We start from the raw sequence: 14,543 nt of genomic DNA on the forward strand, positions 1-14,543 counted from the left end.
CCAACTCAGCCAGTCACACTAGGGCAATAGAGTCCCTTTAGGGATTCCACCCAGGATTTAAAAATGTATCACATTCTGAAGGAGAAAAATATCAGACAGTTTGGCTTCAGTAGAAATTAAGATTTGCCTTCAGATTTCCCTGGTGGTCTAGTAGTTGAGAATCCGCCTGTCAATGCAGGGGACACGGGTTCGATCCCTGGTCTGGGAAGATTTCATGCTCCATGGGGCAACTAAGCCCTATGCCACAGCTACTGGGCCCAAACTCTAGAGGTCGTGCTCTGCAATAAGAGAACCCACCATGATGAGAGGCGCTTGCGTTGCAAATTAGAAGGTAGCAACTGCTCACCACACCTAGAGAAAGCCCACTTGTGGCAACAAAGACTTAGCACAACCAAAAATAAATTTAAAAAGTTTAAAAAGATTTGCCTTCAACCCAAGGCAATAGAAATAAAAATAAACAAATAGTACCTAATCAAACTTACAAGGTTTTCACAGCAAAGGAAACCATTAAAAAAAATGAAAAAACAACCTATGGAATGGGAGAAAATATTTGCAAACGATGCAATAGACAAGGGTTTAATTTCCAAAATATGCAAACGGCTCATACAATCCAGCAAGAAAAAAACTATAGAAAAATAAGCAGATGACCTTAATAGACATTTCCCCAAAGAAGACATACAGATGGTCAGTAGGTACATGAAAAGATGCTCAACATCACTCGTTATCAGAGAAATGCAAATGAAAACCACAGTGAGGTATCACCTCACACCAGTCAGAAAGGCTGTCATTAAAAAGTCTACAAATAATAAACGCTGGAGAGGACATGGAGAAAAGGGAATATTCCTACACTATTGGTGGGAATGTAAGTTGGTACAGCCACTATGGAGAACAGCATGGAGGTTCCTCAAAACACTGAACATAGAGCTACCATATGATCCTGCAATCCCACTCCTGGGCATATATCCAGACAAAATGAATTCGGAAACATACATACACCCTTATGTTCATAGCAGCATTATTTACAATCGCCCAGATTGAAAGAAACCTAAATGCCCATAGACAGATGAATGGATAAAGATGTGGTGTATACATACAATGGAATATTGCTCAGCTGTTAAAAAGAATGAAATAATGCCATTTGCAGCACATGGATATAACTAGAGATTATCATACTAAGTGAAGTGAGTCAGAAAGAGACATATCAGATGATACCACTTAGATGTAGAATCTAAAATATGACGCAAATGAACTATCTACAAAGCTAAACCAGACTCACAGACGTAGAGATCAGACTTGTGGTTGCTAAGGAGGGTTGGGAAGAAGAACAAAGGGCTGGGACTTTGGGATTAGCAGATGTAAACTATTATATATAGGATGCATAAACAAGATCCTACTGTATAGCACGGGAAACTATATTCAATCTCCTAGGATAAACTATGGTGGAAATGAGTATTTTAAAAAGATTGTATGTGTGTAAAATACTGTCACTTCACTGTACAACAGAGACCAGAACAACACTGTAAATCAACTATATTTCAATTTAAAAGAAACAGATTTGCCTTCAAGAGAGAATTTACCAAAAAAAAAAAAAGAGAGAATTTACTGATCAGGAAGCCTACGTGTCTGGTCTAATTGACAATTTTCTCCGAAAACTGTATTCTGACTTTCTTGTGTATACATCTGTCACTTGTGACTTTGGTCAATGTGTGTCAGTCTCTGCAGCCCTTTTACTTCTGGGTGTACAAACAGTAGAATTTCTGAGCCTACAAAGACTCATTTGGTAACAAAACCGAAATACTGCCCTTGGAGTCAGTCCCCAAGCCCTTGGTTTACTCAGTAATTTGGGGGAACGGGCAGACAGTCTGGAAACTGTCAGCTGGACATCACAGCCGTTCCCATCAAACACTCGCTCCAACATTCTGACCTTTATAACCTTGTCTACCCTCACACCCCTAGTCAGCTCCACTAGTGGCTTTGGTGCCACAACTCATGGGGCCCCAGCTTTGAGGAGCTGGGGGAACTTCCTTCCACTAGTCTTTGCAAAAGGCTTTAGGTCCCTAGCCAGGGATCCAGCCCAGAGATCCAAGCCTTCCTGTCAATCTTTAACTTGGTTAAACAGCCTCTGTTGCCCCTGGTGATCACGGGTCAGCTTACTGGCTATCATCTCTGCATTCTGGCTTTTAAACTTCTCCAAACTGGGGTAAAGAGTGGGGAGGACTTGTTTGGGGCCCTTTCATGTTGGGGAAACTGGTAGGAGGTCCCTTTAGCCTACCCAACCTTAGGGAATGCTGTATCAAAACCTGTTTTAATCCCATCAATGTCCACTGTTCTCATCCCATTTCTTAACAACCATCTGAAGTTTCCCAAGCTGCTGTGACCAGTCCTGTGGTCCCCTACCCCCGTGACCCTTTACAATTCTCCACCTTGTTGGGAAGAATTCATAACAGCTCCCCTCTTCCCCTTTGCTTTCTCCAGGGCCCTTCTTCCCACTGGCTTGCTAATTAACAGAACGTCTTTATCAGCATCTGAAAGACCCATTCCATTCTGCTTCTCAAACCATTCTGTTTGAGTTAAGGTTACATTTCTTTGTATCCACATTTTGGTCTTAACATTGGTACCAATAAGACAGGTGTTTACAAAGAGAGGTTGCTAAAAAATCTACCAATTTAGAAGTTTTTCCAGTTCAAAGTGTCCACCATGGACAGTAGGATCTTAACACCAACACAGGCCAATCAGGCTTTCTGTGGCTTAGCCGTGACCAAGAGCTGTCACAGGAGAGGGCAAAGAACACGGCTGCACCAGATCCAGAGAGTTCACTCCCCGAAGATGGTCTGAGAAAGCAAAGGCTGTAGTGAAGGCTGAGATGACAGAGTCCCACGTGGATGGAGACCCCTTGTGATAAACCCTCCTGGGAGCCGGCACGATTATGTGCTTCCCACCAGCAGTGACAGCCCAGAATCCCACTGGATCCGACTGGCCACCAAATGCCCTGGTGCCTGCACCTTCTGGATGGCAGGACCAGGGCGAATTTTCTCACTGGTCCTGAGGCTAAACTCTCAAAACAGAATGAGAAAAAAGGAAAAGGCATCCTGACAAAGGTTTTCCTCCTTATGACACAACAGACAGAGACACAGGAAAACAGACACCATCTCTGGGAGGAAAAGGATTGACAAGCCCAAACCTCTACCAACTTCACGGGCCCAGAGGCTCTGAGCCCCAGGAACCAGCTCCACAAATATTTTCTCCTGCTGACCTAATTTTAGAAACAAGAAAAAAGACTCTTAGCACTCCTGCTTCCAAAAGCCCTGCAGACAGAGATCCGGGGGCTGACTAATGGATAAGGGTTCTCACCTTCTGCCAAGGTTTCTGAACTGGCAGCCTGGGGCCACCTAGGCAACTGGCCAGCTGTCAAGGAGGGTGGAGGGTGGAGGGCACATGGGGGTGGGGACTGGCAGGGGGTGGGGTAGATGGGGAGCGGGGGTGGCATTTCCCTCTACCCCTCTAGGTTCTTCTGGCTGGTCTAAGAATTAAGCTGAAATAAGACAGATTAACAGGAGAAAATTAAGCACAAGCTTCATAACACCCGGAGAAGGCAATGGCACCCCACTCCAGTACTCTTGCCTGGAAAATCCCATAGACAGAGGAGCCTGGTAGGCTGCAGTCCATGAGGTCGCTAAGAGTCGGACACGACTGAGCGACTTCACTTTCACTTTTCACTTTCACGCATTGGAGAAGGAAATGGCAACCCACTCCAGTGTTCTTGCCTGGAGAATCCCAGGGACAGGGGAGCCTGGTGGACTGCCATCTATGGGGTCGCACAGAGTCGGACACGACTGAAGTGACTTAGCAGTAGCAGTTCATACTGCATACTTAGCAGTAGCAGTATGTGGGAGAGACCCAGGAAGAGGGAGCCACTCACCCAAATGGCTGAAGCCCTCGCCTTAAATATCGTCTTCAGCTCAAGACAAAGAGGGTGTTGGGGGTGGGGGTTTGGGACTTCAAAGGGGAAGAAGGGGTGATAAACAGCAAGTGTTTGGTGAACACACGTTTTCTGGGCCCGCAGGGACAAGAGACAGAGAAGACTCTGGTCTCAGGCCCTGAAGTCTCTGTACCACACCTGCCGTATTCTCTGCAGAGACTGGTGACAGCTCTATTCTGGGCATGGGCCCTTCACCTAGGTTCTTTAAGAACTTAGAGGAGGACCCCCCTGGTGGTGCAGTGGATAAGACTCTTCTTGCCAGCGCAGAAGACATGGGTCTCTCTTCCCTGGTCTGGGAAGATTCCACATGCCGTGAAGCAACCAAGTCCATCCATCACAACTACTGAGCCTCTGCTCTAGAGCCCGGGAGCCCCAGCCGCTGACGCCTGCATACCTACAGCCTGTGTCCGCAACAAGAGAAGCCGCTGCAGTGAGAAGCCCTCACGCCACAATGAAAAATGGCTTCTGTTCACCGCAACGGGAGAAAAACCCGGCCAGCAGTGAAGACCCAGCACAGCCAAAAATAGGTAAATAAATAAAAGTGCTGTTTTTTACTTAGGGGGAAGGTGAAAGGCTCTTCCTGAGTCCTATGGGCCTTGACTATTTCTGCTCAAAATAACCCACAGGCCGAGGGACAGCTTGAGGGGCGGCTCTCCCCTGCATATAAAGCGTTCACACTCCTGAGTCCCCCGGAGGGAGTCAGTCAGAACCCAGGACACCCCAACCCCGCCTGCCCCCAGAAGTCCTCTTCAAAGACCCACCAGGAGCATTCTCGTGGCTGTACTTGGCTTCCCTGGGCTCCTCATGGGACGCCCACCCTGCCCCCAGCCTGGAGTCCAAGACCCCCCTCGCAAAGCTGAGGTCGGCCCAGCTCGTGTACCTGAGACTGTCACCCTTTTCCACTGGCCCACATGCAAGGTCCTACTCAGCGAATTTTTTTTTTAATACTTTAACACTTTGGGATGTTTTGGGGCTTCTCTTAATCTTTTCTGTTCCTTTCCCTTTGACCTTCCTTCCTCAAAGTCAAATCAGACATCTTTATTGCCCACAGAAGAGACCAACCCCCAGGGACTTCCCAGCCCCCACTCTACACGCAACCAGACCCGTGTACCAGATGGCTCAGCGTCCCTGCACTGAGGTCATCATCCTGCAGCAGGCTTTGACAAGAAAGCAGACGGTCGAGGACATCCAGGCTCGAGGCACTGCCCAGAGTCCAGGGGTAGGTGTCCAGGCACCAGGCCCCGAGTGTCTGTGGGGGTCACGGGGGAAGGGAGGTGACGGGCAGTGAGGGCCAGCCCAGCGCGTTCCAGGGCTCCACACTCACACGGCCCCTGGTCAGGCACCAGACCCCTGGGGGTGAAGCCGGTGCTTGGTGCTGCGGGGCACCAGGGTGGGGAGCCAGTGTCACCCTGTCACTCTGCAGGGTGACAGCAGAGCTTGGCCCAAGCAAAGGTGAGCAGAGGTGGCTCACCGGGTGCAGCGAGGCTCTGATCTCCAGGTGGAGCACGTTGTCCTGGTAGAACTCCTCCAGGCCCTGGGACAGGTAGTCCCGGAACACCGGTGCGTAGCTCACCAGGCCCCCCAGCACGAAAAAGATGGTCTCGAACTTGGCCCAGATCGCATCCTGGTCTGCGTAAGTCACGTGGGGGTTCTCGGTCATCAGAGTGAGATTTCTCAGCAGGCTGTCAGGACACAGAGGGTGGGTGTAGGCGTGCCACAGGCCATCACCCCGGCCCTGCAAGACCCTTGCCCCGGCACCCTAATGGAGGCCCCCCACCCCAAGACCTACACTTGCTCCCCAGGAGACAGCAGGCAGGACACACACCCCCAGCCAGGCCCAACCTGTTGCCTTCCGCCTCTTAGCCAGGCTGACCCCACAGAACGAACATCCCAGGTCAAGCTCTCCTTCGAGGGTGTTGTGCACTGAATTGCATCCCCCAAATTCGTATGTTGAACCCTAATCCCCAGTGTAACTGTGTTTGGAGATGGGGCCTTTCAGGAGGTGGTGGTGGTGGCTTCCCAGGCGGCTCAGTGGTAAAGAATCTGCCTGCCAATCTAGGAGACACGGGAGTCGAGGGTTTGATCGCTGGGTCGGGAAGATCCCCTGGAGAAGGAAATGGCAACCCACTCCAGTATTCTTGCCCAGAGAATCCCATGGACAGAGGAGCCTGGCGGGCTGGAGTCCATGGGGTTGCACAGTCGGACACGACTGTGTGACTAGACCACCAGTGCCGAAGGCAGAGACCTGCATGAACAGGGCCAGCATCCTAGACCCTAGGGTTGCAGAGAGAGTGAGAAGACGGCTGGCCACCAGCCCAGGACAGAGGCCTCAGAGAAACCTGCCCACACCTTGATCTCGGAGTTTCAGCTCCAAGAACTGTGAGAAAATACATTTCTCCCCTTTAAGTCACTGTCACTGGCATCCCACTGGGGCGGCCCCAGTAAGCTCACCCCCGGGGTCTGATGGAAATGACTGTGGACTTGGCAGCCCATGGCTCGGGTTACTTCCCTGTTCAGCCATTTGTTCATCGGCTGTGTGGCCTTGGGCAACCTCCTTGCCCAGGCTGAGCAGCATTATCTTACTCATAAAGGAAACAGTTCCAGAAAGCCCTCTGTAGATGGTTCTCTGATTAGAACAGTTATTATAGTAATTCTTTATAGGTCTGTTAGAAAGATGCTCCTTATGTTTTCAGGCTATCTCGTCCGCCTGGGACCCTCTCGGCTCTGGGAATGGGGAATTTACTTGTCTCTACCCTTGCTGAGAGTCCAGACACAGCAGCAGTGTTGCTGATCAAATCAGGTCTACACGTACCAGGAGCTTGCCTTGGATGGGAAAGGCATGGAACGCTGTAGTGAAGCAAAGTATCCCATACAGTTAAGAGAAAAAGACTCCTGATTTTTTTAAGGTCAGGTGTTTCTAGAAAGGTCCATAGCACAGGGACACTGCACGCCACCCCCACCTGTGCAGGTGCTAGACAAGCTCTTCGCAAAAGAACACCCACCTGTTGTCAAACTCCGAGACGTTGCGCAGCCCCTTCCGAAACTTCTCCAGCAAAACCCACTGGGGACATTCTGCTGGCTTCGGGGTGGGGGTAGTCGGATGAGCAAATCTGAACTGCGGGGTCCCCCTCCGGGTGAAGCAAAAATAGCAGTGGGGCCTGTACGTGGCATTTTTCACCAGCCAGTCCGGGCTGGTGATGCTGAAGTCATGGACGTGAAGGGCGGCCCCTGAGGGAGAGAGTGGGTGGGCTGGGTTTCTACGGGGTGAAGTTCCTGGGAACCCAGGGCCCTTTCCCTCTGCAGCTCAGAGCTGGCCACAGCCTCCTGGTTCCCTGATTCCCTCCCTCACCAGGAGGGGCCCTGGGTGGTCTCATTCAGGAGGCAGCAGGCAGGCTCGGAGTTAGAAGACTGGCTTCCAGCTCCTGTCAGGAGCCTGACCTCCAAACAAGTCCTCAAGTGGCCCAGCGCTATGTGAGGGGGTTTAAGAAGAGGAGCCCCACCTGCCCCCTGGCCTGTCTGCCCAGGACCCTCAAGTCCCCCATCCGATTCCCCATCACCCCATCCGCTGCCTGCCGGCTCCCTGCTTCCTGCCAGCATCGAGCAGCTTCTTTCAGACCTCACCCCAACTCGAGGCTCAGTGTCTACCTCCTCTGCTCTCTGGTCTTGACGCTAACCCCATGACAGGCGTCACACTGTATGAGCTCTGCCGTGTTCCCTCCCTAAACAGTGAGGCGACCTTACCGACCTCACAGTTTCTACATTTTTTAATCTCTACAATACAAAAAAAAAAAAAAAAGTACAGAGAAGTCCTTACAAGCTGCAAACTGCCATTTATGCGTGCGTTTTACTGTTCATAGTGACGACACATTTCTGTAGTAGTCTCAGCTGCAAATTGGCACTTGCCATCTACCTCTGCTGCTGCTGCTAAGTCATTTCAGTCGTGTCCGCTACAAGGATTAAATTATACGCTGCTGCAGCTGTTGGCCTTCAACACCCCTGAAAGGAGTTCAGGGTGAGGAGCAGAAAAGAGGCCCTCTGTGCTCTAGGAAAAACTGGCTGGACAGTTTTCTGATAGTTGGATATTTTCAGGAGATGAGCTTATGAACCCACTTCTTGCATCTTCTCATATCTAGAAAAGCACTGAAATCCTTCATGGTGACATCCGCTCCTCGTGACTAGCAGTGATCTACACACGACTAGCAGAAACCTGTAAAAAATGTGTGCTTGATTGCAGGAACTCCCCTTCACCAAAATCGCATATGGACTAACCTCCCCCCTCCCCCACCACCACCTCTTTGGAGCAGTTTCTCAGAATTATCTGAGATGCTATAGTCTTCGTTTTGCCCCAAATAAAACTTAACTACAACTCTCAGGTTGTGCATTTTTTCCCAGTGGGTGGTTGCAATGAACTACGAGAAAGATGTTTGTCTAGGATGTATCCTGTTCGGTAACTTGGCCCCTGGAAAGGCTAGAAGAGCATATGAAAGGAAGGATGAGGTTCTTGTGGGGGACAACTTGCAGGCCTACCAGGGATGCCCGGTGACACCCAGACCCCCTCCCTGTCTGACATTGAGTCCCCTCAGAGCCGGGATTTTGGTTTCCAGGGTGGACAGAAGCCATGTGGACCCCCGGCCACTGTCCACCAGCGAGAAGGAGCACACAGGGCCCCCATGGAGTTTGCGCTCCACTAGAAGAGAAACCGCCAGCTGCAATTTAGTTCCTCCAAGACCCCAGGGCCCCAGAACCCTCCCTTCCAGGCCCTTACCTTTAGGCATCTTCTTCAGGATGTTAAACACCTCGCTTTTCTCAATGAGGCTCTTGGCCTGGAAGAAGTGCATGCTGGGCAGGATGTTCCCCGTACTCAGGGCCTCATGCATCTCAGCCTCCTTGAGAGCCCTGAGCCTCTGGTTGGCCAGCTCCTCCTCCCATGTGAGCACCAACTGCCCCCCAACCCGCATCATCTTCTCTCTCGTCAACAGCTGGTTTCGTGTTTCATCTCCAGACCTGGACGTGGCCGGGCAGAAAGAAGACACGACCAGGGCCAGCAGCAGGGAGGGCGGGGCCAGCCGCCCCGACATTGATGCTAGGATGCCTGGAAGAGGAGATCACTCAGCTGTAGACTTGAGTGGGGAGGGAGCAGGAAACTACAGATCTAAGTGTTTAAGCCAGAGGAGGTTCAGTAGATTACCAGGAGGCAGCTTACAAAAAACTCTTCTCCGAGACCCCAGAGAAGAGACCCTTGAAGACAGACAAGGACAGTATCCCCACACAAACGCTTGTCATGACGCTCCCAGATGGGAGCTTATCCTTAACGAGCCCTGCTCACATTCAGAGGAAGACACCATAGACTGTTTGGGTTTTACTTTCAAATAAAACCCTGGTGGCTCAGCTGGTAAAGAGTCTGCCTGCAATGCAGGAGACCCTGGTTCGATCCCTGGGTCAGGAAGATCCCCTGGAGAAGGGAAGAGTAGCCCACTCCAGTATTCTGGCCTGGAGAATTCCATGGAATGTACAGTCCATGGGGTCGCAAAGAGTCGGACACGACTGAGTGACTTTCACTTAATAACCAGAGAGCAGAAGGTCGCGAGGCTTATGAATAAAGCCCACAACATGAGAAAGGAACTCAAAAAATAGCACGGAGAAGGAACTAGCACAGAAAAATGAAAGGAAGTCCAGAAGAACCACAATTAACCTCCTTACAAGAACGAGGAAGCATGCGTCTATGAAACAGGCAAAGCACAATGTGAAAAATACACAAAACAGGAAAGAGCTTTCAGAAGTTAAAAGCGTGAGTGCTGAAATGTAAAGCGTTTACCAGCAATATTAAAAGATGAAACTGAAGAGAAGATTTTAAAAAGCAGGATAAAACAGGAGCAAAGAAAAGGAGGAGAATATTGGGTTCAGGAAACCCAACACCCCAAAAAACAGACATTTCAGAAGGAAAAAGAAAGAATAGATGGGAGGGAAAGGGGAATAAATAATATAAGAAACTGTCCCAGGGGCTCGCCTGGCAGCCTAGTGGTTAAGTCTTCGCTTCCCAATGCAGGGGTTGCAGGTTCAGTCTCTGGTCGGGGAGCTCAGATCCCACATGCCACCACACGGCCAAAAACCCAAAACATACAACAGAAAGAGTATTGTAACAAATTCAATAAAGACCTTGAAAAAATATTTTTAAAAAAAGAAATCATTCCAGAAGTGAAGATCTGCCCCGCTGGGAGCGCTAGACTTGCTGAGCACGCAGCACAGTCACTCAACAGCAATATCTCAGAAACTGAGCGCTGAAGCTTCCGGCAGCTCCCAAAGAGCAGCTGGCCAGGGTGGCCAGTGAGCTGGGGCTTGTGGGCAGAATCAGGGAGCTCCCCGGTCGGGTCTGCCTGCAGCCCCTGAGCTGGGCTGACTCCTGGAACCACATAAATGTGAAATTCCTAATGCACACTTGAGGGTATGCTCCTTTCTCCCAGGAAGTATCAAGGCTGTAAATGAGGAGACCCCAGGCCCAGCCCCAAATGAGCACATCCTGGTGAGACGTTGGGCTCATCGCTTCATGTCTGCAGGCCTGTCTCCTCACTTGCAGCAAGGGTGAACTTGGTGAAACCAGTGCTTCTCAAAGTGGGAATCGTGTGTCAACCTTGTTCAGGTGGAATAAAACACTTATAAGAAGCCATGCTCCCCATGCAGGGGGCCTGGGTTCAATCCCTGGTCAGGGAACTAGATACCACAGGCTGCAAGTGAGAGTTTGCATGCTGCAACTAAAGAACTGAGAGTTAAATGCAGCAATAAAGATCCCGGGTGCTGCAACTGTGACCAGATGTAGCCAGACAAATAAATTAATTAAATAAATTTTTTTTTTAATTAAAAGTTTGGTCATCATCAGGACGCCTTGTCCAAGATCCTTTCCGGGGCCGGCTTTCAATTATTGTAGGTGTTTATTCAGTGGTTAATCAGACTCCAGCGCGGCAGGGCTGGACCTCAAGTCTGAGAGCAGAGCTTTGGGAAAATCCCTGCTTCTTCACTAGGTCCTCAGATCTCTCCCCAGATAACAGTGTTTGCCGAACCTGAAGTCTCCAGGCAGGGGACAGTGACGCTGCCCCTCACACACCCCTCCCCATCACAGAGCCGTCTTATTCCACCCACGTCCTCCACCCAGGACCCCACCCCTCATCTCCTCTCCCCCAGTGACATTAAACAGGAGCCACCACCCCCAAACCTCCCACTCCATCCTCCCCACGGACCCCACAGCATCCATGTGGCCGGCACCCAGGGCTCCTCCCAGCCGGCCAGGCGGAAGTGTGTCCAGCGCTGGTCAGGAGCAGCCCAACGGAGCAGGACGAGAAGTCATCCCGTCCAGGTGCTCACTCACCTCCTCCCTCTGGGGCCTGGCACTTACACTTTTAGAAGAAGTCGCAGAAAAATGCTACAAAAACAGCTTGTTCACAGACTAAGAAAGGAACTTGTGCATCTGTGAGCCTGAGTCACGAACTGGGGCCTTGGCAAGTGGCGCAACCCCAGCTGCCCTGCCCCTCCCACCCCCAGTATCACCCCAAGGGCAGACCCCCACCCAGATGAGTCCCTAGTGCCTCCAACCACCTACACGCCTCGGCCCCAGGCTCCACCCAAGGGACCCCAGTTACCTCGGGACAGCTCCAGAGACAAGTGACTGCGGGTTCCGATCCCACAAAGGCCCATCGGAAGCTGGGGCTCACAGTCTTTCACTTCCCTGGGGCAGGGTTTCACTTCCCTGCAGCCTGGGGGTGGGGTGCGGCCTGCTGAGTCTGTGTGTGCACACATGTGTGTTTCTGTGTGTGTGTGAGCATCCATGTGAGAGCCACACAGGTATGTGCTATGTATGTGTGTCAGTGTGCAGGGGGGTCATGCTCATTTGTGGGTGGGGTATAAGTGGCTGTGCCCCCAGGCTGGAGGCACTCGAACTGGCTCACGAACGCTGGGAAGCGTTCCTCCTCAGAAATATGGGGTGAAGCATGGGCCAACCCACTGGACAGTGGGTGAAAAAGTAGAAGTGACAAAAGGTAGAGTGTGGAATTCCCCTGTGGCCCAAAGGTTGGGACTCGGCGCTTTTACTGCCAAGGGCCTGGGGTCAGCCCCTGGATGGGGAACTAGGACCCCACAGATCTCCAGTGCAGCCAAAAAAATAAATAAAAAGTAAATGCTTTCAGAGGAATCACGGGTGTGGGGGCAGGACAGTGGAGGATGGGGGTGGGAGGTGGAGGGGCTGTGAGGAAGGGAGGTGGGAAGGGGCACCCTTTCAGGGAGGAAGGCAGAGTGGACACAGCACCGACGCCCCATGGCTGCAGCCAAGCCTAGATCCTCACCAGCCCGAACACTCACAGCCTTGTGGCCTCGGCGGGTCATTTCAACGCTCTGAAATCGGTTTCCTGGCCTGAGACTGGAGGTCGTAGAAACAGCGCTGCGCAGGGTGCCGTGGGGTCAGAGGGGAGGCCTGTGACGGGCCGGGAGTGCCGTGTGCTCCCGACACTGTCAGCGTCACTGTCGCCAGAGGCAGGGCTGCTTGGAGTGCTGCGGTTCCCAGGGTCTGCAGCAGGAGAAGCCTCTGTGGACAGTGCCCAGGGGAAGTTCTCAGCTCAGACTAGACCGCCCAGGGCTGGTTCAAGCAGGTGGGCAGAGATGGGGAACAGGGCTGTCTCTGACTCAAAACAAAACCCAGAAAACGCTGAGAACAAATCCACAATGATGATTACTTCCCAAGACCCGCCAAAGAGCCCCTAGTGTGTCTGCTCAGCCTCTCAGTCAGCAGGGGGCCTAGGTGGGCTCCCAACTGGGGCATGGGGTGGTGTGCCCAATGTGCAGCACCCGTGCAGCACCCTCAGTTCAGTTCAGTCACTCAGTCACGTCCAACTTTTTGTGACTCCATGAACCGCAGCACACCAGGCCTCCCTGTCCATCACCAACTCCCGGAGCCTACTCAAACTCATGTCCATTGAGTCGGTGATGCCATCCAACCATCTCATCCTCTGTCGTCCCCTTCTTCTCCCACTTTCAATCTTTCCCAGCATCAGGGTCTTTTCCATTGAGTCAGTTCTTTGTTGCAGGTGGCCAAAGTATTGGAGTTTCAGCTTCAGCATCAGTCCTTCCAATGAATATTCAGGATTGATTTTCTTTAGGATTGACTGGTTGGATCTCCTTGCTGTCCAAAGGACTCTCAAGCGTCTTCTCCAACACCGCAGTTCAAAAGCATCCATTCTTCGGTGTTCAGCTTTCTTTATAGTCCAACTCACATCCATACATGATTACTGGAAAAATCATAGCTTTGACTAGACGGACCTTTGTTGGTTAAGTAATGTCTCTGCTTTTTAATATGCTGTCTAGGTTGGTCATAGCTTTTCTTCCAAGGAGTGAGCATCTTTTAATTTCATGGCTCCAGTCACCATCTGCAGTGATTTCCGAGCTCCAAAAAATAAAGTCTGCCGCTGTTTCCACTGTTTTCCCATCTATTTGCCATGAAGTAATGAGACCAGATGCAATGATCTTCATTTTCTGAATGTTGAGCTTTAGCCTAACTTTTTCACTCTTCTCTTTCACTTTCGTCAAGAGGCTCTTTAGTTCTTCACTTTCTGCCATAAGAGTGGTGTCATCTGCACATCTGAGGTTATTGATATTTGTCCCAGCAATCTTGATTCCAGCTTGTGCTTCATCCAGCCCGGCATTTAGCATGATGTGCTCTGCATATAAGTTAAATAGGCAGGGTGACGATATACAACCTTGACGTACTCCCTTTTCCTATTTGGAACCAGTCTGTTGTTCCATGTCCAGTTCTAACTGTTGCTTCTTGACCTGTATACAAATTTCTCAGGACACAGGTCAGGTGGTCTGGTATTCCCATCTATTTAAGAATTTCCCACAGTTTGTTGTGATCCACGCAGTCAAAGGCTCTGGCATAGTCAACAAAGCAAAAGTAGATGTTTTTCTGGAACTCTCTTGTTTTTTCGATGATCCAGAGGATGCTGGCAATTTGATCTCTGGTTCCTCTGCCTTTTCTAAATCCAGTGCGCCACCCTGGCCACCCCCAACCTGCTGAGCACCTGCATTAGCATCTGGAGTTGCTCCTAGGTGTGCCCACGCCAGCGCCCCGCCAGGCTTCCTCTCCCTCAACGCAAATAGAAAGATTTGGGGTGACTCCACCACAAACACGGAACCTGGCGAGGCATGTATTAAAATGCAAATGCAGGTGTCTTAAATATTTTAAAGTTGCAACACCAGAAACAGTCTGCCCCGGGGCTACCAGGATTACCTTTTAAATGCAAACGACAATAATGAATCTTTAAGTGCAGTTATTGTCAGGGTGAAGAGCTGACGCAGGCTGGAGGGAAGGGACCGACTGGGTGGGCTAGCACTTTATTAAAAAAACAACAAAAAAAAATCCATCAGGGCTGAGAAGAAAGAGACCGAAAGGGGACGCAAGATCCCAGGAGAGGAGATGGAAAGTTCCCGGGACAAGCCAGGGCTTTGACCGAGGACAGGATCCCGGGGTCAGTAACTCAAGGTGACACGGAGGACTTATTTCACCAGAAAACTGGGGGGGGGGGGG

The 14,543-nt window shown here is 50.9% G+C and overlaps 1 protein-coding gene across 4 annotated transcripts in view; it reads right to left on the reverse strand.

Annotated features, from left to right (window-relative positions):
- CECR1 (cat eye syndrome chromosome region, candidate 1) overlaps positions 1–12,571 on the reverse strand; it is a 23,864-nt gene extending 11,293 nt beyond the window's left edge. The window contains exons 1-5 of one of the 4 annotated variants that reach the window (XM_010845053.1): positions 12,326–12,571; positions 11,611–11,724; positions 8,745–9,071; positions 6,982–7,207; positions 5,451–5,661 (exon numbers count right to left, since the gene is read on the reverse strand). In XM_010845053.1, coding sequence (XP_010843355.1) covers positions 5,451–5,661; positions 6,982–7,207; positions 8,745–9,071; positions 11,611–11,665 — 819 coding nt within the window. In that variant the 5' untranslated portion in view covers positions 11,666–11,724; positions 12,326–12,571. Of the gene's footprint in view, positions 1–5,450; positions 5,662–6,981; positions 7,208–8,744; positions 9,072–11,339; positions 11,529–11,610; positions 11,725–12,325 lie in introns of those variants that run through there. The other 3 variants (XM_010845056.1, XM_010845054.1, XM_010845055.1) reach the window with 3 other exon arrangements.
- Positions 12,572–14,543: the final 1,972 nt, after the last annotated feature.

The sequence above is a fragment of the Bison bison genome, unplaced genomic scaffold (assembly GCF_000754665.1).
Source record: "Bison bison bison isolate TAMUID 2011002044 unplaced genomic scaffold, Bison_UMD1.0 scf7180017864213, whole genome shotgun sequence".
NCBI lineage: Eukaryota > Metazoa > Chordata > Mammalia > Artiodactyla > Bovidae > Bison > Bison bison.